The 21823-nt window shown below is 33.6% G+C and overlaps 1 protein-coding gene and 1 long non-coding RNA gene across 2 annotated transcripts; one reads left to right on the top strand and one right to left on the bottom strand.

Moving 5' to 3' along the window:
* Nucleotides 1-8661: 8661 nt before the first annotated feature.
* LOC121172992 (uncharacterized) lies at nucleotides 8662-11181 on the bottom strand. The gene is made up of 3 exons (XR_005886963.1): nucleotides 9940-11181; nucleotides 9730-9829; nucleotides 8662-8968 (listed from the first exon to the last, which is right to left on the bottom strand). It is a non-coding gene; the product is annotated as an uncharacterized lncRNA (long non-coding RNA).
* A 7488-nt stretch (nucleotides 11182-18669) lies between these two features.
* LOC102661486 (uncharacterized) lies at nucleotides 18670-20025 on the top strand. Its single transcript, XM_006589767.1, has one exon. The coding sequence runs from the start codon at nucleotides 18670-18672 to the stop codon at nucleotides 20023-20025; it is 1356 nt and encodes a 451-aa protein (XP_006589830.1).
* The last annotated feature ends 1798 nt before the right edge of the window (nucleotides 20026-21823 follow it).

Below are 21823 nucleotides of genomic sequence, written 5' to 3' on the forward strand. Positions count from 1 at the left end.
TAGCCATTTTTATCTTGTCGGCATGATTTAAGTCTTTATTCAGTTCAAATAGTCAAAGGAGAAACGTGTTCAAAACTTCAAATACAAAACATAATTTGAAGTTTCTACTTCCAATCTTTTTTATAAGTTCTAATAAGAGCTAATTTTTAAAGGTCTTATGCAATAACATTTTTACAAAAATATACTTCATTATGAATCATTTCTTTGACTTCAATAATACATTAATGTCCTCTGCCCAAAATAATACATTAATGTCTTATACTCTACATAGTATTTTGGGAAAATTATTTTATCTCTTCCCTATCTGAAGTTAATAAAATTTAAAACAATAAACATGCTATTAATGAAAGAGATTAAAAGAAATAAAGTCAGTAAAAATATTAAAAAGAATAAAAGCACGTCTCATGTTAATTTGGGGTAACTTAATTTGAAAAAAAAATTACACAATTTCATTTTACACGATTTTGATAGATATAAAATTATTATGAATGATAAAATTAAGTTTTTTTTTCCAATTATTACATATAATTTTACATCTAAAACTCAAATTTACTAGTTGAATATTATCCACAAATAAGCTATTTGATGATGTTTAGATATAACAACTACTACTTTTTAAATGAAATTTGTGAAGTATGTATATATATTTCTTTGAATTATAAGTTAAGAAGAAAGATAGATGCTACCAAATGAAAATGGTTATCCACACGACACTAATAAGGTTACTCTTATGAATGTTAACCTATAGTTCAGATTTCAGAGATAAGTTCAAACTTTCTGAGATCATTAATTGCATCGCGCCAGAAAAAGAAAAAAAAACTGTATTATTTGCTTACTGAATAACAATGAAATTACGTACACACACTCATCTTCTAGACTGCTACCTGAAACCGTAAATTAACTTCCCAATCTCAGCTGCTGTATCATAAGCCTACTCGATCAACCCCTCAGCTGCACTATATCGATCAGGAAGAGGAAAGGAGCTTAAAAAAAAGGTAATTCAAGTGTACTAGCTTTTTGATTTGTTTCAAGAACAATAATTTAATCAAAATGTTGCATTGAAAGAGGACTTATCACGGTTTTAAAATACAGTTTCCAATCATAATTATAGTTACAATATGAGGTTATAAGGTTGGAGTGGTGTTTACAATATCAAAAATTAGAGGACCCGGGGTTTACAATTACAATATCAAAAAGAAAATAATTAGTTACAATATCAAAGTTTCTGAGGTGTTTACAATTACAGTGCGATAACAACTGCACCAAGCCACCAACCTTAGTGGTTCCGCAATTTCTCATAATATCCATACATAGTATCAACTAAAAACCTTTATTCATTTAAGCCAAAACAAGAACCAAATTCTTGGATTGTAGTATTTGAGCATATACATATGATAAGAGAAACAGGGGGACAACAAATTCCAGCTAGGCCTCCCTCAAAGATAAGAGAGGACCCGTCAAATAATGGTAAGTTGGCAATAAATGCAACGCATGGCACACGCATCCACTGTTTCGAAATTAATCCCAACCTAGAGTCAAGAAATTACGCTTGTGTTCTCAGTATAAATAGTCAAACTCCACATACAACGACCTCAAGCTCTAAAACTTCTAAGTCATTTATTAATGTTATACTATCAGAACAAAACAAATTTCCAGATTCTTAGGTATTTTATTGGGAGGTTACAAATTTCCATCTCCTGATATTCTTGTTCTTTCAATGAAAAAAAATAACACCCTAAAAAAATGACTAAAATATGCTTGAGATCTATGATATAGGTATCTGATTTTTGTTTTGAGTTTTTGTTAATTTTTGTTGTTATTTTAATAATTCTATGATATATTAAAAATTTTATTTCAAGTTTTTATGGTCAATTAAGTGAGAATATGATACCAGCTTATTGGTTTTTTCAATATATATTACCTGTTAAAAATGTCAAGCAATTTCCATGGCCAATTGTTTTCATTATTCACCCATCCCGCAGCAAGAGAAGAATCACATTCAATCAAGGTCAAAATCACAACAAAAAAGGACGGCATTAACGAAGACCTGCACTTCAGCCTCATACGCCTGCCAGCATTTATTACGACACCACCAGTTCCCCCCAAACCAGAAAAACTTCTAGCAGCACCATCAACACAAAATTTAAACATGTAATGAGCTTAGGGTTCTATACAACATTACAAGTAAAAGATATATCAATAATTAAATCACATTAATTGCTGCAATGAAACTGCAATTTGGGCCACAACAGAACCTCAACACTGTTCTATAGGACCTTTTTGTAAAAATCAAAGATTCAGATTTCAATATTCTAAGTGTAGATGATCGAATGAGATCGGTAGTATAGGATATTGGGTGAGCATGGGAGGCATATAATGGTAACGAATGATACAAAATCTTAAAATGAATAAAAATCTATACAACATTATAAGTAAAAGATATATCAATAATTAAACCACAACCACAATTGCAATTTATAACTATGCATGAGGTAGTGGTGTCCAAGAAACCTGTTTCATATGTTTTATCACTTTGGGCAGTATGTATTTATTCCAAATTCCAAATAAGGAAAATTTGATCTAGTGAACTTATGGGGCCAATGCTTATACCCTTACCAAGCCAATCACGCCAGACTACTGTAACCACTTACTTCCATTTTGTACATATTTCCCACAGGTTCTATGAAATTCCTGAACTTTCTTCTTTTAGCACCCTCCTTCTCTAGTCTGTCATGAGTGACCATGTTAATTTAGCTCTACCTCTAGAATTTAATTTTGATCACGACCCTAAACATGCACCTCTATTCTTGCCCATGTTCTGATAATCTTTGACAGACATTTCATTTTCTTTTTGAAGAAGTGTTAAACTTTCCTAGCCTACAATTATAGTAGAATTGCACTATTTCTCAACCAAATGTTTGAAATCTTCTTCCCCCATAATTAAAGAATTCAAAGGATTTAGTCCAAAATCATCAATTAAAAAGATAGGAACTTGATCCCATAAACTTCTTTTCCGGTTAAGATTGGTTGATCGATATGTGGCGAATTCTCCTAATTATCAATTTATATTTGGTAGTTGATTAGATGATAGTTGATAGTTGATAGTTTTAGAGAATTGTTTTAGAAAGAAGACTATGTCATTGATTTCTTGGATGTTCAATTACAACATACCAATTGCCTATTTATAGGCTCAAGTCACCAACCTCTCAATGATGGTGAATGTTTCTACATTACTTTAGGTCTTTCTAGAATTTTCATGATAGATTAGTATCATGATAGTTTTAGGTTCTTCTATCTTATACATACACTTATAGTTTTAGATTGTTCTACCATATTCATACACACTATAGTTTTAGGATATTCTACCATTTTCATACATATTATATTCAAGAATATTCTAGAAATTTGTAGCAATTTCAACACTCCTCCTTGATGCAAATTTCTGTGACTCCGAGCATAGCTCGTAATTCTTCAAATCTTGGTCTCAGCAACGCCTTCGTGAATATGTCTGCAATTTGATCTTCTGTTCTGCAGTAGTCTAGTTTGATCTCTTTAGTTGCTTCAGCTTCTCTGATAAAGTGATACTTGATTGCTATGTGTTTTGTTCTGTTGTGATGAACTGGATTCTTCGCCATTGCAATTGCTGAGTTGTTGTCGCAGTTGATTTTAGTAGGCTCATCTTGTTTTTCTCCCATGTCTTCAAGTATCCTACGAAGCCATATAGCTTGACTCGTTGCTTCAGCAGCTGCCACGTACTCTGCTTCTGTTGTTGATTGTGCTACTGTAGCTTGCTTCTTCGACGCCCAAGAGAACATTCCCGATCCTAGTGAGAAAGCATAGCCAGAGGTACTCTTCATGTCATATGCCGAACCTGCCCAATCATTATCAGTGTAGCCAAGTAATTCTGAGTTGGTTTCGGTAGTATACCATATACCGAACTCTTTTGTTCCTTGTAGATACCTCAAAATTCTTTTTCCTGCTCCAAAGTGTATCTGACTTGGGCTTTGGATGAATCTTGATAGAAGACTTGTAGCATACATTATGTCAAGCTGTGTAGCTGTCAAATATAAGAGGCTTCCAATTAGACTTCGGTATTTGGATGCATCAGCTTCTGGTGCTCCATCATTCTTCTGTAGTTTCTCATTTGTTATGAGTGGAGTAGCAATAGGTTTGCAACCATATATCTTGAATTTCTTAAGTAAGCCTTATGTGTATTTCTTTTGCGAGATGAATATCCCTTCATTTCTCTGACTTACCTCTATGCCGAGGAAGTAACTCATCAAACCAAGGTCGATCATCTCAAAGGTCTTCATCATGTCTTCTTTAAACTCCATCACCATCTTAGTATTGTTTCCCGTGTAGATAAGATCATCCACATATAGAGAGAGTAAGAGAGTGTACTGACCTTGAGACTTGATGTAAAGTGTAGGCTCACTCTTGATTCTCCTGAATCCTTGATCCATGAAATACTAATCGATTCTGCTATACCATGCTCAGGTGCTTGCTTCAAACCGTAGAGTGCTTTTCTTAGTCTTAAGACTTTGCTTTCTTTGCCTTCAGACATGAATCCTTGTGGCTGCTCCACATAGATCTCTTCTTCAAGTACACCATTAAGGAAGGCGGATTTGACATCTAGTTGATGGATACTTCATCCTTTTTGTGACGCAAGAGCTATTAGAGCTCTTATGGTATCAAGACGAGCTACTGGTGCAAATGTCTCATTGTAGTCAATTCCGAGTTGCTATGAGTAACCCTTAGCTACTAGCCTCACCTTGTGTTTCTATATGGTGCCATCAGGGTTGAGCTTTGTCTTATAGACCCTCTTAACCCCAATGATATCTTTTCCATGGGGACGATTTACTAACTCCCATGTGTTGTTTTTCTTGATCATCTGCATCTCTTCTTCCATTATACTTCCTGCTTTGACGCTTCTTCAAAGCTTCCAGGTTCAAGTATGGTTAAGTTACAGGTTTCATATATGTCCACCAAAGATCTTACTCATCTTGGAGTAGACTCTGGTGATGATAGTTCTTGATCTTGTTGTTGTGGTGGAGGTGAAGGTGGTTCACCTGGGTCTTCTTCCTCAGCTTCTTCTTGAGGTAGTTGAGCGGGTATAAGAACGTTCTTCTCCACTTTTTCTTCATCCCAATTCCAAGAAGCGTACTCATCAACTTTAACATCTTGACTGATGACGAGTTTCTTAGTTTGCAAGTTGTAGACACGGTAGCCCTTAGAGATATTGCTATACCCAAGGAAGATACCTCGTATAGTTTTGTCTTCAAGCTTGTGCCTCTTCACGTCTGGAATATGAATGTAGCATATAAATCTAAAGACCCTTAGGTGCTTTGCTAATGACTTCTTCCCGTTCCAAGCTTCAATTGGAGTCTTGTCTTTTACAGACTTAGTTGGACATCTGTTGAGTATGTAAACAACAGTGTAGACTGCTTTAGCCCAGAATGTGTTAGGTAGTCCCTTCTCATTGAGTATCGATCTAGCCATTTCCATAACTGTGCGATTCTTTCTCTCGGACACTCTATTTTGTTGAGGAGAATATGCGATTGTAAGTTGTCGCTCAATGCCTTCATCCTCACAAAATCTTTCAAACTCGCGAGAAGTGTACTCTTTGCTGCGATCACTTCTTAGTACTTTTATCCGTTTTCCACTTTGATTTTCAGCAAGGGCCTTGAACTTTTTGAATACTCCAAAGACTTCTAATTTTTATTTTAGAAAATATACCCATGTCATTCTAGAGAAATCATCAATGAAGAGTATGAAGTACCTATTGTTCTCATGTGATGGCATCCTCATTGGTCCACAGACGTTTATATGTATCAGCTCCAATAGATCTTTTGCTCTCCATGCTCCACTTGTTGAGAAAGGAAATCAGTGTTGCTTACCAAGGAGACATTCTTCACACACTTCATTGTTCTCCTTTATGCTTGGAAGATCTCTCATCATGTTCTTCTCATGTAACAAATTCAAGGCATGTGTGTTGAAGTGGCCAAATCTTCGATGCCATAGCCATGAATCATCAACTTGTACCTTCATGGCAATGTTTGTTGCATATTTTAAATTTAGAGGGAAGCTTCTATTGCTCTTATTCATCTTTACTTGGGCTATCTCAGACCTTTTATTTTTGTTGTCTAAGATTTTGCATACACGTCCTTCAAAGTGAAGTGTGTAGCCTCTCTCCATCATTTGGCCAATGCATAGAAGATTTTCTTTTAGGCTGGGAACTAGTAAGACATCATGGATGAGTCGCGTACCTTTATTTGTCTCCACCATGACAGTGCCTTTGCCTTTTGATTCAACCACACTTCCATTTCCCAGTCGAACTTTGACTTTGACAGACTCGTCAATGCTTTTGAAAATAGTCTCATCCTTGGCCATGTGATTGCTACATCCACTATCCAAGTACCAGCTTCCTCCCTTTTCTTTTAATGAGTCTTGAGTGACATAGAACATACATTGTTCTTGATCATGCTCCTCTACGATATTAGCTTGATGCCTATTTTTGTTGCGACAATTTTTCTCTACGTGCCCGAACTTCTTGCAATGGTTGCATTTGTGGCATATTACGGAACCAACAATTTTTCTCTGCATGGCCTTGCCTTTTGCATTTGCATGGAGGATTTTTATCTGTTTTGTTCTTAAGGAAATTCCTAGAACCTTCTCTTCTTCTGGAAGTTTCTCCATAATTTTTCTTTCCTTCATTTTCTTTGTTTTGGGACTAAAATTTAAACTTTGACTAGAAGGCATTTTCAAGTGTATCTTCTTTATGCCTATATAGTCTTTGCTCATATGCTTCAAGAGAGCCCTCAAGTTCTGTCTCTGATAGAGTGGACAGATCTTTGGTTTCCTCAATCGTTGTCACAATTTGGTCAAACTTTTGGGGCATAATAATTAGAATTTTCTCAACAATTTTCTTGTCAAGAATATCTTTCTCAAAAACTCTCATTTGATTAACTATTTCTTTAACTTTAGAATAGTAATCTTTAACTGTCTTAGACTCCTTCATCTTCAATAGTTCAAAATCTCTTCTTAGAGATTGAAGTTTAACTGTCCGTACCTTAACACTTCCTTGAGACTCCTCCTGGAATGTGTTTCATGCTTCTTTGGTAGTCTTAACTCCTATAATTCTTGGGAAAATTGAATCAGTCACCGCTTGTTGCAAGGTGAACAACGCCTTTGAATTTTTCTGTTTATTTTTCTTCAACTCTTTTTCTTGAGATGTATTAAGAGCTAAAGTATATGTGGGAACGGTGAAGCCTTCTTCTACTATGTCCCATAAATATTGATATGAAAAATATGTTTCCATTTTAACACGTCAGAAATCATAATTTTCACCATTGAAGATAGGGACATATATAGTTGACGATTGAGTAGTGTTATCCATAGCTTAAAAAAAATATTATTGGAGTAGGTTAATAGTACAAAAGAAATTTTTGAAGTAGTTGGGAGGATTTTGGAATGGTAGGTAGATAATATAACTACGCTCAATGTATGACCGAACGTAGCTCTGATACCACTGTTGGTAGTTGATTAGATGATAATTGATAGTTGATAGTTTTTTAGAATTGTTTTAGAAAGAAGGCTATGTCATTGATTTCTTGGATGATCAATTACAACATATCAATTGCCTATTTATAGGCTCAAGTCACCAACCATTTAATGGTGGTGAATGTTTCTACATTACTTTAGGTCTTTCTAGAATTTTCATGATAGATTAGTATCATGATAGTTCTAGGTTTTTCTATCTTATACATACACTTATAGTTTTAGATTTTTCTACCATATTCATACACACTATAGTTCTAGGATATTCTACTATTTTCATACATATTATATTTAAGAATATTCTAGAAATTTATAGTAATTTCAACAGAGGTAGATATGTACTTATTGTCTTAAGATTTTGGATTAAATACGTGTCCAATTCATTTGTGTGATTCTTATTTGACCTCCCTTTATGGAGATGTTTCTGGTGTTGTAATTCAAGTCTAGTGAATCTCATTGTAGTTCTGTTTGGCCAGAGTTTGAATAAGATGTGTGAAACTCTAAAAGGTTAGATTATAAATAAGACAAGATATATATTACTTTTTTTTCATAAAATTCTAAATTGCGAGTTACTGATTGTAATCAAATTCATTTGTGAGTACAATAATTGTACTAAAATGATGTAACAATATAGTGTACTGCTCGTATTCGTAATAAAATTATTTTTACTGGTAAAATGTTTGAGAGAGATTGAAGAGGGAACAAATAGATAAGGTACACGAACATGTTCTTAGAGGAAAAAGTAATTAGGATAAAGCTGAGGCTAGGTGAAAAAGGTGAGGGAAAGCTCTTCAAAATACCTTTTCTAAAAGTTGTTTTTTCTATTTTTCTCTATAAAACATGATATTATTTGTAAAGCTTCTTTAAAATAGTATTTATTGTACACAAGATTCATCTAAAAAGATTTAGTAAAGAGAGTTGTTATGATACCAGAGAAATTTAAAATTTTTGATACAATTGTTTCTTGGGGGCCAATGATTGAATAAGTTTAAACACATTGATGAAGAAAATGAGAAGGGGACAGCAAGGGTAAAGAGAGCTTCAAGATAACAGTATTAAAACCCTTAATTTTGGAAGATAGCATAGAATTTTCGAGAATTTCTAAATTACACTATCAATAACACTCAATTGCTATATACTCCAAATCATTACATATCATTGACTCGCAAATAGTAACCGTTAATTAAAGATCCAATGCCACATTCCCGTGTATAATTAAGAAGGAAGAATTGAATGAGCCAAAGGTTGCATTAAATGACATGTCGCTTTAATATCGTGAAATGCCTCCTTTCTGGCTTATTAGGCTCCCCATGATGGAGATATATGTACACATTGCGCTTTCTTCCCATCCAAATCCAATCCTAGAATTCGCTTTGTAATATTCCTGCAATACTCTAACTGAACACTGATGCTGAAATTCCATATTAGAAATCAAGTTAATTTTTATTTATTTAATACTACCTTAATTAGGACCTTAAGTTCTCTAATGATACTCTAAATATTCATACAAATTTCAATCCTTTGAACTGATTATGAGATTGATCATTGACCGAGATTGAATCATACTTAAAATTCCTATTTAATTTGGAGTTATGTATGTTGTAACTTAATGTAACATAAGATTCATATATCATAATATTGTTGCTCCAAGATTGAATATCGTAGAGACTAATGGAAGATTCTCAAATCTTTGATTGCAAATGTATTAATTATTCAAGGGTCTCCCACTCTGGACCCGAAAAATCGCTCATCCAAGTGATGTTGATGAGGAAAACGAAACAGCAATAGTGGTGTGCCACTCGCCAGAAAGAAAGGGTTAATCATAGGTAATTTTGGGGCTACGTGGTAGCTATCATGAAAAGAGGTTCATTTATTTTCCATTCGTGATGTGCTAACATAAACTATACACATCTGAAAAGGATAGTTTCCAGTACCAACTAATCATGCAGAAAAAATAAAAATAAAAATCAAGCAAATAAGGGCACACAAACAATATGTCAAGGCTTAAAGAAAAGAAATCATAGTTCTAGATTCAATTTATATAGGAATATTGCACGGGTGATCCTCACGGAGACACCGCGTGAGGAATACACGCCAATTGTCTGTATAGTGAGTCCAGAAGGGTGAAAAAGACCCTCAAAATTGTTGCATTTAGTGTGCATGTTTCTGTACCTGTAAGTAAAAGGCTCCACAGTACCATATCTCCCAAGAAATTTCATGCATTGCTTCTCTTCATCTTATCCACTTAGTCATCATTATAAATATCTACACTCTACAATCATGAAACAAAAACCTCATTTATAAAAAAAAAAAAAAAAAAGCTTTCCAGTTTCAACCATATAGCTTCATAAAGAGTACTTTAATTAATTAAGATAACATTACATTACAAAGTTCATGATGCTCTGGTCTTTCTTTGGAAAGGTACATGACGGTCTTGCGGTAGTGTTTGCACCGATTAAGAGATCGCTGACACCGATCAGCAATGACGATTCAGCGAGAGAGGTTCCGGGTGACGTTTTGGAAGGGCACTTTGTGGTTCTTGCTAACAAGGGTGAAGAAAGAAAAAGGTTTATTGTGGAGTTGCACTATTTGGATGACCCTGCATTTTTGGGACTGCTGGAGCGGGCAAGAGAAGAGTATGGTTTCAGACAGAAGGGGGTTTTGGTCATTCCCTGCTACCCTCAAGAACTAGAGAAGATTCTAGATCATGAAAGTACTGTTGGAGGAGATGGAGGCAAATTAACGGATTCAGTTCAAGATATTAGTGAATGTAGCGCCATTTCATGCAGTAGTTGACATGAAATTGGAAACGAACTTTGTTGAATTTAATAGCAAATTAACTGTTAGATATTTAGATTCAAATCGGCCATATCTTGTTTGAGACTTCTGGGGCTGGCTACTAATAATTTAATAGAGTAAAATTGTTAATGGCTTCATGAACATAACTTCACTGCACCAATCACATGAGAGTCAAACTTCAAGTTAACTTAATTAGCTTGGTCTAACAAGTACAACAATTGTTTTCTTAATTATTATCACATCATGTGTATGTTATAATTCTTAATCCCCACTTCTCTCTTTTTAATTTCTTCTATCTGAATTGTAAGTAGGAATAACATTATATATACTTAAAAAAAATTCATCAGAAAAGCTTATATTGATAAATATCCAAAAATAAACATATGTAGGGTTCATAACTTCATAAGTTCAAACATATAGCAAAGGTCTAATCAGTGAATTAAGCGAATGAAACCGCATGTTTGAGTTTTGTTCAGCACAAAAAATAATTATAAAAAGGGTAAGTAATTAAGTAAATTGAAGATGTATTAAAAGGCTCTCTCAATTTAGCTTCAAGAGATCACATGGGAAACTGCAGCAGCAACAGCAACAGCGGTGGCAGAAGATGTAAGGTAGGACGTCTACTTTTCTATTCAAGCTATTAAGTGTGAATAAATAAAAACAGTTTATGTAACTGGTTCAGCTTTCTTGAGACCACACTAGAGTAAGCTACGGAATAATCGGACTTTCCACAAAGGAATGCTCTTTGCACTCCCTTACAAGCCTCAAGGTCTGCAGAAGTTCAGAGAAGAGAAAGAAGCATAGAAAGAACATGTGTACATGAGACAGAGAGAGAGAGAGTGCAAAATAAGTTATAAGCTATTGTTTTTTATCAGCAAAAGAAAGATGTGCATTAGATATTTTGATTTTTGGGTACAAGAGGTACCCAACCCTTACAAATTAAAAAATAATCATAACAATTACCATCTCCATCCTGATTACTTTGTACTAAATTAAAAAAAATTATATCGTAACTTAGTAAATCTAAGTTAAAAACATTTTTCTTTGATATATATCATAAATAAAATAAAACTTATATAAATTATTTACTTACTAATAAAATAGTTTAATTTAATCTCAATCTCTTTTTTGAACATCATTAATAAAGAGAATAATTATTATTTTTGAATTATTGAGAGAATGTTTTCGTGTTTCTGTCTTGTACATGTTTCTTTGTCTGATATTTTTGGCTATATTTAAGATGTTTATAACTATTTTTTAAGCATGCATGGTAATTTAAAGAATATATATCAGTATCCGATGGGCAAGAACATGCAAACAATTGGCAAACCAGATGAATTAATAGTGTTAGAGCTTAATTATTTCATGCATTAATGCAAGTACTAATGCAACAGGTTCCTGTATCTGTTCATTGATCGCCATAGTACTACAAAAATATGCATAAATGGGATTAAAGCTTTGTTATTCAGAATTTCAGATAAAAATTATCTAAAAGAATCCAGAATTATTCACCTTAAAAGAGAAATCATTATGGAACAAATTGAAGATAACAGCCTTAATATGTAGGTCTTCTCCCAATTTATCCACACATTCTTTTTTTTTATTATTAATATATTATTAATTGATTTCTAATTAAAAATGATCAAGAGGAGGCTTTTTTTTTTTTTTTTTTTATATACATTAAACATTCTACTCTTCCATGAATCCATGCATGTGCAGTTATGCATTATTGCACTCACATGCTTGTCCAGGACCCTACGACCCTACTGCACAATACGTACAATGAAATCGTTTTGCTGCAATATTCACACCGCAATATTTCATATTTCATATTTAGTTGTTGTTGCTGCAATCAAGAGTGAAGAAACATAAAGTTTTTTAATTTGTTGTTGTTGTTTCCTTTAATGAGACAATTTTGTTCGAGTTAAGTGAGACTATTATGAGCCATACATCTCTCCATTCGAAATTCAAATATCTACCGTAGTTGCATAATCAAGGTTTGAAGGTAAACTATCTTATCATAGTTTTTATTTTTTAAAACTGTGTTATTATAGTTAATCCACTTGTTCGATAATAAAAAAAGTATATTGTTACTGCTTGATTGATCCTGGATTCTTGGGCTCAGACAGCAACAGCCTCTTGCAATCCCTTGTCGGCCTCAAGAAATTGCAGAGTGTCGGAGAGAAGCAGAGCAGACTGCAACAAAGATACATGAAGATATACACACCCTAATATTGTTAAAATTGATTTTCCCTAATTAACTAGGAAGTTTTAATTTCTGATTATAATTAGTTTAGCCTTTTGTTCCTGCTCCAATATTCGTTATATTTTTTAGTCAATTTATCTTCACTTATTGTAATTAGTAAATTAAAAAAATTAATAAACTAACAATTAACATTTAACAATAAAAAAATACTCAATCTCTACCATTGTCAGCATCCTCATGTTCCTAATCCATGGTTAATTATGATATGCACCTAACCCACCCAATATTAAGCTCTTAGTCAAAGCTTATCAGGGTATTTCTTTCTGTACCCTTCAATAATCATTTAACACTCCCTTTTTTCATTCTGAAAGGTAATCCAGAATGTAAAACATTCATTATAGATTATCTTTTCCAAAATGAAAGGAAGGTATCGGGTGATTAATTTAATTATGGGGTGCAGAAGAAAGGATCGACTTACTATATTTGCACTCAACCCATGTCTTTTGTGTGCCTTTGGATGGAAAATTATTTGCTTAAAATGATAGTTTTTTTAAGATAATTGTTATTTATTAAGTATATCTATTTTATATTACAAAATTAACATTTTCTTTATTATCATACATATATACATATGGGTTATTCACAAAGTTTTGATGTTAAGTCTGTACAACTTGAACTCATTTTTTTGAGTTTAAAGTTAAGTTTAAGCTTATTTGTTTATTTTAAAATAATGAATTAAACTTGTTTTTTGTTTGTATACAATGGTCCACTGTTGGTAGAATTTATGGTCTCATATATATTACTCAAATCTCCTACTACTATGCCAATCTTAATGGTTCTAATGAATTGAACATAATTAAACATTTTAGTGACTCAAACTTAATAGTTCATGCATGCATATGATCTCTTGTCATTTTCGTCTCTAAGGTTGCATTCTGAACTTGGGTAGATGCTAATATAGAAACAATACTATTTTTGCTAGAGAAAACCTTTTAAATCCAGTGCAGATAGCCACCTGTTTTCTTCAAGATTTCTTAATTTTGCTGCAAATCATTACAAATCACAGAAACAAGCTCAGTAAAATGTCCCCACCACCAACTGAGATCTTGTCTCGATACCATGAAAATGGAACAACAGGATTTGAATATGGAGCCATCACTGATCCGTGTTCATAATGGTTCTGTCTTAGTTAACGTTGCTGCTGCATGTTACCAAATAAAAGACTCGGCCCCGCTTGAGATACAGCTGAATCTAGCAACTGACAAAGGATCACGAGTTCTCATAAGTGTTGGCTGAAAGAGATAGCTTATCTCTTCACACTAATTTCAGGAACAATGGTGCTGATTATTAATCCATGCGTGGACAGTGGATCTCATACTCAAGAGTAGATCCATCATTCTCCTCTTTCTCCCCAAGGCTCTGTTTGATTATGAGGAGAAATAGAATGAATGAAAATAAAAGGGGATAATTTTATTTAGGCAAGTATTTAAATATCTAACTTCCAATAAATAAATATTTAATAATTAAAAAATTTTACGAAAATATTTATTATTAATTTCATGTGTAAAACTAGAGATGAAATTTATTGTGAGAAAAAATAATTAAACAAAAATTAACTCAATACTCTAATTTTTTTATTCATTTTTTTCTATCAATATTTTTTAATTTTAAAAAAAAAAATTCTTGTGTATGCACAAAGGATCTTGAGGGAGAAGGGGGAAGCTAGACCCTTGCTTGCCCAGATAATTTGAAAAAAAAAAAGAAAAAATATAATTGAATGTTAGATTGTTTAATTTCAGAAAAATAAGTGAAAAATAGAGTAAAAATAAAATGATAAATTTGTTTTAGTTTGAATGAAATGAGAGAATTAAATTTAACAGTTTTATATGAAATTACTCTTACAATATAGGAACACATATATGGTTAACATAATTCTCTCACAAGGGGCATTTTCCTCATTGCAAGCAATCACTGTCAAATTCTTGCACATAAAAAAAGCTTCTCCAACCTATCACAAGTGTTCAAATCTTTCACCCGGGAGAGAGAAGCTTCTTTGCGCGTCGCACCCACGCTTATTCAACTTATTTCCACATTCAATCATCTCAATCAAACCACTTGTCACATTTCAGTCTTTGTCCATTTGCTCTAAATCAGTACTACCAAGCAAAGAGTATCGTTTGTAAACATTCAAAAGTTTAAGTGTCCATTTTTATAGGGACTTTATTTATATTTGTGTTGTATAATTTCTAATTTATAAGATAAGAGATAAAATGAGGTAAAGGATAAGTAGCAAGAATAGTAAATAATAACAGATATTAGTAGACAAAGAAATTAATAGGAAACAAAAGAATTAATAGGAAATTCAATAAAATGAAAATGTTAGGACTTAGCATGTCTTGTTTGTTTAAGATGTATTATTTTTTATTAGATTACTTGTCCCTGATGTCTCATGATGACAAACTTATTTTATCTATCTATCTTACAAATGTCTTTGCAAAGATTCAACAAATAAAATGCATAAAGTTCTAATTCTAGATATTTGCTTTAATGCATGGGCATAATACAATTACTCTATGTTTAACAATGATTTTATTAAGATACCTTCCTTTTAATTCTATTAAAAATTATCCTCTCCGAGTGACTAATTCTCAAAACAAATACATGCAAGGCCTTCCTTGTATTTTTATTAAGGATTATTCTCTGTCAAGTACCTAACCTCCAAAATAATGCAAGAAATTAAAAGTAAGAAAGGATAATAAGATAGAAAATACATGTTGCATTGATAAATATGAAGTATATAATACATCTTTTGACTTTTCAGGCATGTTAGGCCCTAACTAAGAGTTTAGCCTCCTAAAGCCATAAGAGGCCTTATACTGAAAAAGGGGTATAAGAACTGGTAGAGAAAAAGGGATAGAAGGAGGGAATAAAAAATGATGAGAGAGAAGAAAGAATTTCCTAAATGAGAGTTCTCAGGCTTCAGGTGTGTATTAGAGTGCTCTGAGACTCGGTGTGTCCTTTCTCCTTGGCTTGACTCTCTTTTTATAGCTGCTGGAGTAGACTTGGGTCTGCATGCTCTCGCTTAGCGCACTCTTCTTGCTTAGCGTGGATGCATGCATTTGCGCTTAGCGCGTTCTGCTTGCTTAGTGCTGGTGCTTGAATTCCCGCTTAGCGTCAATGCTTGTCTTCGTGCTAAGTGCGCCTTGCGCGTGGAACGCGCTACAATTTAAGCATGAATAACTTCTAAATAATTATTTTTAAGGATATTTTTATCATCATAAACATTTCATATTTAACCGTTATCAAGGGCAAAGTTTAGTGTCATTGTCTAGCCTAGGCCCATGCAACTAAGTCATGTCAGTTTAGTGATATTTTGGCCGTTTAGCTTGGCCTCGAAAACGTGAAAGGGTGCATGCTTGATGCTTTTGCTTAATTTTCTAATCCCAAAAGAGGTAATAAATAGGAGAAGGAGGTCAATAACATATTCTTTCCGTCAAATTATAAATGTAGTTTTAAGTTATTTTACATAGACTAAAAAATATTAATAAATAAATGAAAAAATTAATTTTATAAAATTAATTTTATCTAATTATCATTAATTTATTTTTAATTTTTATTTCTTATCATTAATAAATGGAGTACTATTTAACTCCCACCACTAAGGTTGACTCAACCAATTTGTTTTCGGTCCAAACAATCCACGCCAGGAGCATGCACTGATAAAAATCTGTAAATTAATTGGAATTTTCAGGGGATCATTGGTTCATGAGTTGAAAATACATTTCAAGACAACTTGTCTTCAATTATCACTGGAAGCACGAGGTTTCAGTCCATTCATTTAGTTCATAGCAAATGGCAGAATTTACACAATAATTGAAATCTGTTGCAGCATAGACTTTACTGCAAGATGCTTGTGTGATTAATTGTTAAAATTGACGGTGGAATATCTCCATGTGTACAACTTCGTGGCCTTCTAGACATTATTGGTGTGTCATAAATCCTGTTTTGCTAGCCATGTGGTGGCACGGGATTATGGCTTTTTTTTCCCTTTCTCTTTGCCTTGTTTTTGTACTGTTTTGCAATACTGTTGCTATTGTTTAGTCTTTATCAATAAATATGTTTTGCTTATTAAGAAGAAAAGAAAAAGGGCAAATAATATTATAGACACACAAATTAAGAGCCAAAATCTGAAGCTGAATGCCGGCGAATATAGGGGAAGAAGTCAACGCGCCAAAGGTTGCATTAAATTGGCTCCACTCACTGCAAATCCAAATGATTGAGATAAACATGTTCACTCCCTTTCGAGATCCTATGCAAGTTCACTTTGTAAATCTCTCCCACAGTACTCTACATTAAACACTACTGTAGCTGATAATTCCAAATTAACTATAAAATATAATATGATTTTAAATTGTGATTGTGATGAATAAAAATAATAATATTTATGTTACAGGCAATTATGATTGCGGCTGATGAGATCGCAATTGTATTGCGGTGAGAAAAAAATCTTTTGCAATTTAATTGTAGATCGTAATTTAAAACTATATATGAAACCTAGTTTCAAATTGTAACTCACTGTATCACAACTTTGTTGTTGTCTATCCAAGAAAGAGCATTGAAGGACGGGATAGTCATGCATGAAGACATTCATATCTTTTATATATTGGGAATGTTGTGTGGGATCTTTCCCTCTTTTCACAAAGGTACTTATTTGTTTTTCTTTGGCTATGTTTTAATTAAGATATATAGATAGAAATAGGAAAATGATAGTTTAATTTTAACTATTCGTGAAGTTGCTGAGGTAGCATAAGAGGTGGACAACACTGATTATGATAATTCTTACCGTCATGCTTTCAGTGTTGTCTTTTTAGAGTTGTTATGTAAGCTACATGTTTAGTTATGCAGAAATTATAGTTGTAAGTATAATTATGAAATTCTTTGTCATATTCAAGATCTAATTCATCTGAATTTAATTGAGAGAACCTATTTAAGAGAATAAACTATGTCTTAATTTTTTTTCTATTCACAAATTAAATCTGAACCTAAAATTAGTTTTAAGGAAAATAAACTTTGTAACTTTATTTTTATTACAATTTTGCACCTTGAATTTAATATGGGCATTACTATATTTTATCAGTGATATGGGCATTACTATCAAAGCATATGTTGTGACCTTTTCAAGGAAAATATACCAATCTATTAACCGGTAATAATCATATGAATATCGAAGGTTTTAGCATGGTTTCGAGGGAAAATAATAAGAAGAAAAAAAGTTCATAAGGAATGAGACTTATTTAACAAGCGCCACAACTCGATGTGACTTATTTATCCCATATGGACCTTATTAAGAAGCATGTTGATCCCCACAACCAACATACTAAAGGGAGGAGTCATGCGATTAGCCATTTCCATATTTTTGTTTTGTTTTTCTTTTTCTAAATTATAAAAGCAATTCTTTTAGTATAATACACTGACGATTTGCTTCATAAACTAATATTATATAAAGATGGAGATACACTATTTTAAAACTTACCCTTTTTTGTTATCTTTTTATAATATTTAATTTTCATTTACATAAAATCGTGTGTATGTGTATATTATTTTATGAAAAACAAACCTGCTGCTGCAATAATGGAGCTCGATCACATCATTCATTCAAGTGGCTTGTACAATAGTAAATCAAAATCAAGAGTTATAAAATTGACTCTTAGTGAAAAAATAAACAATGAGAAAAAGTGGTGAATTTAAAGTCATTGTTCGATAATAATAAAAATTAACATTTAATATCACGATTCTATTATTCTGTTATAAGCTACAATTAGTTAGTTATTAAGCAGTTAGTTAGTTACCTTTTATACAGTTAGTTAGTTAGTTACTCCTTATCATTTGTATATAAATCATTTCTTGTAATACTTTCATCAATTAATTACAATCTATTTTTTTCATCCTGCACTTTCATATTTGATATGGTATTAGAAGTTATTCCTTCTGCGCCTATTGCTTCCTCTTGAAGCCTCTCTCTGTACCTTTCCTTCTCTCCTGGTATTGCCTTAGTTTCACACCCTCTTACAAGTGAAAACTACAATTCTTGGAAGAAAGCAATGCGCATGGCACTTCATGGGAAGAACAAATATGGGTTTGTCGATGGTTCAATTCCTGAACTTGATTTGGGTCACTCCACTCATGCTTTGTGGCATCACAATGATAGTATCATCTCTTCCTGGCTTCTTAATTCGTTATCAAAAGAGATGCAAGTAAGTATCTTACATTGTTCTTCTGCCAAAGCAATCTGGGATGATCTCCAAGTACGTTTCGATCAGTGTAATGGTCCTCTGATTTTTCAGCTTAAGCATGAATTGATCATTCTACAACAAGGGTCCATGTATGTTTCTTCCTTCTACTCCAAACTTCATTCTCTCTGGGAGTCGCTGTCAGAACTGAAACCATCACATAGTTGCACCTGTGGCAGAATTAAACCATGGTGCGATTTTGAACAGATAGAGTATGCTATGCAGTTTTTGATGGGGCTGAACGAATCTTTCTCTACTATCAGAGGTCAAATTCTATCCATGGATCCCTTTCCCTCAGTAACTAAGGTTTTTGCCTTAGTTGTTCAAGAAGAAAAGCAAAAAGAGGTTGGTGCTTCCACGTCTGGAACTTCTGCTAGTGAAGTTTCACATGTTTTTGCCTTCAAGAATTCTTCTACTGCACAAAATAATTCTGAAAACTGCTCCATAGGCTCTTCCAAGAATCGCCCCTTGTGTGCTCATTGTGGTATGTTGGGTCATACTCAGGATCGTTGTTTCAAGTTGCATGGCTATCCTCCAAATTATAAGAAGACTGAATATTCCTCAGAGGTCAAGAAGCACTATTCTTCTTCTTCTTCTGAATCACCACACAAGGTTGCTCAACAAGTGTCTGTTGATATGCCTCACTCACAACCTTCTTCTGGGGACTTAGGTTCCCAGTTTCAGCTTATTGCCCAGCAATATAGCCAATTGATGAATCTTTTAGAAAGTCATGCTACCAATGTTGTCATTCCTCACGGTGTTTCTTCCGCTAGTGGTATGATCCTTTCTACTTCCACTTCTAATTTTCTTCATGATTGTTGGCTTTTAGATTCTGGTGCAAGCATTCATATTACTTGCTCTCTTCATCATTTTTTATCTTATCAGCTTGTTTATGATAAAATTGTAACTCTGCCTAACAGTGACATTATACCCATTCTTGCCATTGGTTCAGTTTGTTTAACCAATACCTTAGTCTTGCATAATGTTGCCTACATTCCTAAATTCAAATTCAATTTAATTTCAGTTAGTGTCCTTCTAACCAATCCTAATTTGTCCATTTCTTTTTCCCAAAATGAATTTGATATTCAGGAGAAGCAAGCTTGCAAGAGGATTGGTAAAGGGGATCTTATCCAAGGCCTTTATGTCCTAGACCTCAAGGACACTCATGATTGAAAATTTACTTTTTCTGTTATCAATTCACATGCAAATTCCACTCTTTGTAACAATGCTCATATTTGGCATTCTAGATTTGGTCATCTATCAAACAAAGTTTTCAATCATTTGAATAATAAAATTGGTTTACACTTCTCCCCTAATTTCTCTTCTTCTAATTGTTCTGTTTGTCCACTTGCTAAATTTAGAAGATTATTTTTTCCTAACTCTAATCATTTATCTGATTTACCTTTTGACTTACTTCACTGTGATATATGGGGTCCCTATGCCCACCCTACATATGAGGGAAAGAGATTTTTCCTTACATTGGTAGATGACTGCTCAAGATTCACTTGGTTATTTCTGCTTAAGCACAAATTTGAAGCTTCAATCTATGTGAAACAATTTTTCACCATGGTTCAGACTCAATTTTTTGTATCTATCAAGTGCCTCAGGTCTGATAATGCTAAGGAGCTTGCTCTCACTCAGTTTTTGGCTTCCATAGGCACTCTTCATCAATTTTCCTATGTTGAGAGACCAGAACAAAATTCAGTAGTGGAAAGGAAGCATCAACATCTACTCAATGTAGCCAGAGCTTTGTATTTCCAATCTAAAGTCCATATCTCTTTTTGGGGAAATTGTGTTACCATTGTAGTCCTTCTCATCAACAGAACTCCTTCACCATTACTGAAACACAGCTCACCCTTCAACATTCTATTCAAGAAGGAACCCAACTATCATGCCTTGAGGAGTTTTGGTTGTTTTTCCTTTGCTTCCACCCTTCCATCATCTAGGAACAAGTTTTCTCCTAGAGCAGTACCTGCAATTTTTGTTGGTTACCCACAAGGTTATAAAGGATACAAATTGTATAGCTTGGACACTAAGAAGTTTTTTGTGTCTAGTGATGTTGTCTTTCATGAATCCATTTTTCCATTTCAAACCATTTCACAACCCCAAGTCATCCTTGATTCCTTACTTGATTTGGTTATCCCCATTCCTCTCACTAATACATTACCTAACCCTGACCAAAATACTAGCCAATCACCATAGATAGCTACTAGCTCTAACCAAGACCCAAGTGATTCACCCTTAATCCCTGGCTCAGATCAACCTGACCCTTTGCCCCCTGTTACTTTAAGATGGAGTACACGCCACACTAAGCCTCCCTTATACTTGTCTGACTATGTTACATCACAATCAAAGGCTGCATATCCAATCCAGCATCATTGTTCCTTGTTGGCTCTTAGCTCCCCTTACAGAGCTTTCATTAACCAGATTTTAGCTGTATACGAACCTCAATTTTATCATCAAGCTGCTCCTTATCCTGAATGGCATCGGGCAATGAATAAGGAAATCCAAGCTCTTGAGGCAAATTCCACTTGGACACTTGTTCCCTTACCACCTGATAAGCATTGTATAGGATGTAGATGGGTGTATAAGGTTAAATATAAAATAGATGGCTATGTAGATAGATACAAAGCTCGATTGGTTGCCAAAGGATATACTCAACAAGCTGGAATCGATTTCTCTGATACCTTCTCTCCAATAGCCAAGCTTACCACTGTGAGAGTTTTGCTCTGTGTTGCTGCTGCTAGAAACTGGTGCCTCCTCCAATTAGATGTTAATAATGCTTTTTTGAATGGAGATTTGTTTGAAGAAGTTTATATGGAACTTCCCAAAGGTTACAAGTCAGAAAATTCTTCCTTGGTATGCAAATTGAACAAATCATTGTATGGACTTAAACAAGCTTCTAGACAATGATTTTGTAAGTTCTCCACTACCCTTCTTAGTCATGGGTTCCATCAATCCAAGCATGATT

This window comes from Glycine max, chromosome 10 (assembly GCF_000004515.6).
Source record: "Glycine max cultivar Williams 82 chromosome 10, Glycine_max_v4.0, whole genome shotgun sequence".
NCBI classification, from domain to species: Eukaryota; Viridiplantae; Streptophyta; class Magnoliopsida; order Fabales; family Fabaceae; genus Glycine; species Glycine max.